The sequence below is a fragment of the Crocodylus porosus genome, unplaced genomic scaffold (genome assembly GCF_001723895.1).
Source record: "Crocodylus porosus isolate Cpor-Errol unplaced genomic scaffold, CroPor_comp1, whole genome shotgun sequence".
NCBI lineage: Eukaryota > Metazoa > Chordata > Crocodylia > Crocodylidae > Crocodylus > Crocodylus porosus.
Window position 1 is genome coordinate 52,041,094 of NW_017728943.1, and position 903 is coordinate 52,041,996.

General features: G+C 71.0%; 1 protein-coding gene across 1 annotated transcript in view; it reads left to right on the forward strand.

Annotated features, from left to right (window-relative positions):
- Positions 1-499: 499 nt before the first annotated feature.
- CALM2 (calmodulin 2) overlaps positions 500-903 on the forward strand; it is a 15,640-nt gene continuing 15,236 nt past the window's right edge. The window contains exon 1 of the mRNA XM_019549350.1: positions 500-603. Coding sequence (XP_019404895.1) covers positions 601-603 — 3 coding nt within the window. The 5' untranslated portion in view covers positions 500-600. The remainder of the gene's footprint in view (positions 604-903) is intronic.

A 903-nucleotide genomic window follows, 5' to 3' on the forward strand; every position in this document is an offset into this window, starting at 1 on the left:
CGGCCCCGCGGGGCCCCACAGCCAACGGCCCGAGCGGGGGAGGGGGAGCTCCACGGTTGCGGGGGGGAAGGGCCGGGTCCCTTGTCTGCGCCCTGCCCTCCTGCCCCCCCCGGCAGGGTGGGGGGAACGCAGACTGTGCATGTCCGAGTGACGCATTGCAGGTACAAACCCGCCAATCAGCGCGCTCCGCGCCGAGCGTGCTCATGTACCACAGCCTCCTTCGCCAGGGAAAATAGTTCGTCCCTCCTCCTCGGCCTCCCCCCACAGTTCCCGCGCGGAATAGTCCCCGCTGTTCCCCCCCTCCTTACGTTCCCCTCCCCCCCGACCCCGCGGGCTCGGGGGCCACCGCGCTGGGGGGGTGGGGGGAGCGGTGGGGGAGAGCGGCAGGCCGGATCTCGTTTCTACTGCGCTTCCCGCCGGGGGGGAGGGGGAAGGCGGGTGGCGCGGAGCGATCCGGCCGGGCAGTGAGGAGGTTTATGAGGCGCTGCCGGCAGGCGGGCTGGGCTCAGTGTGAGGGGAGCCGTTGAGCGGGCTGGTCACTAGCGTGGTTCTCGTTGCAGCTGTTAGTCCCGTCGCACCCCGCAGCTAGGCCGAGCCACCATGGTGAGTGCGAGCCGGGGGCGCCTCACTCCCTGGTCCCTTTGTATTTGGGAGTGTTGGTGGTTAGTGGGGGGGAGGGGAGGGAAGGGAAAGCGGTGAGGGTGACGCCGCGGTGGTGCCGATTCCAACGTCCGGAGCGACCGTTAGAACGTTGCGCGCGGGGGCAGTTGGAGGTAACGGTCCCTCGGGGGGGGAGCTCCCGCCCCGCCCCCCTACCTCCACCCTGGGGCGTGTGCCTGGCGGTGGTGGCTGGGCACTGCGGAGTCCTGCAGTTGCCTTCCGCCTCCCTGTGCCAGCACTGCC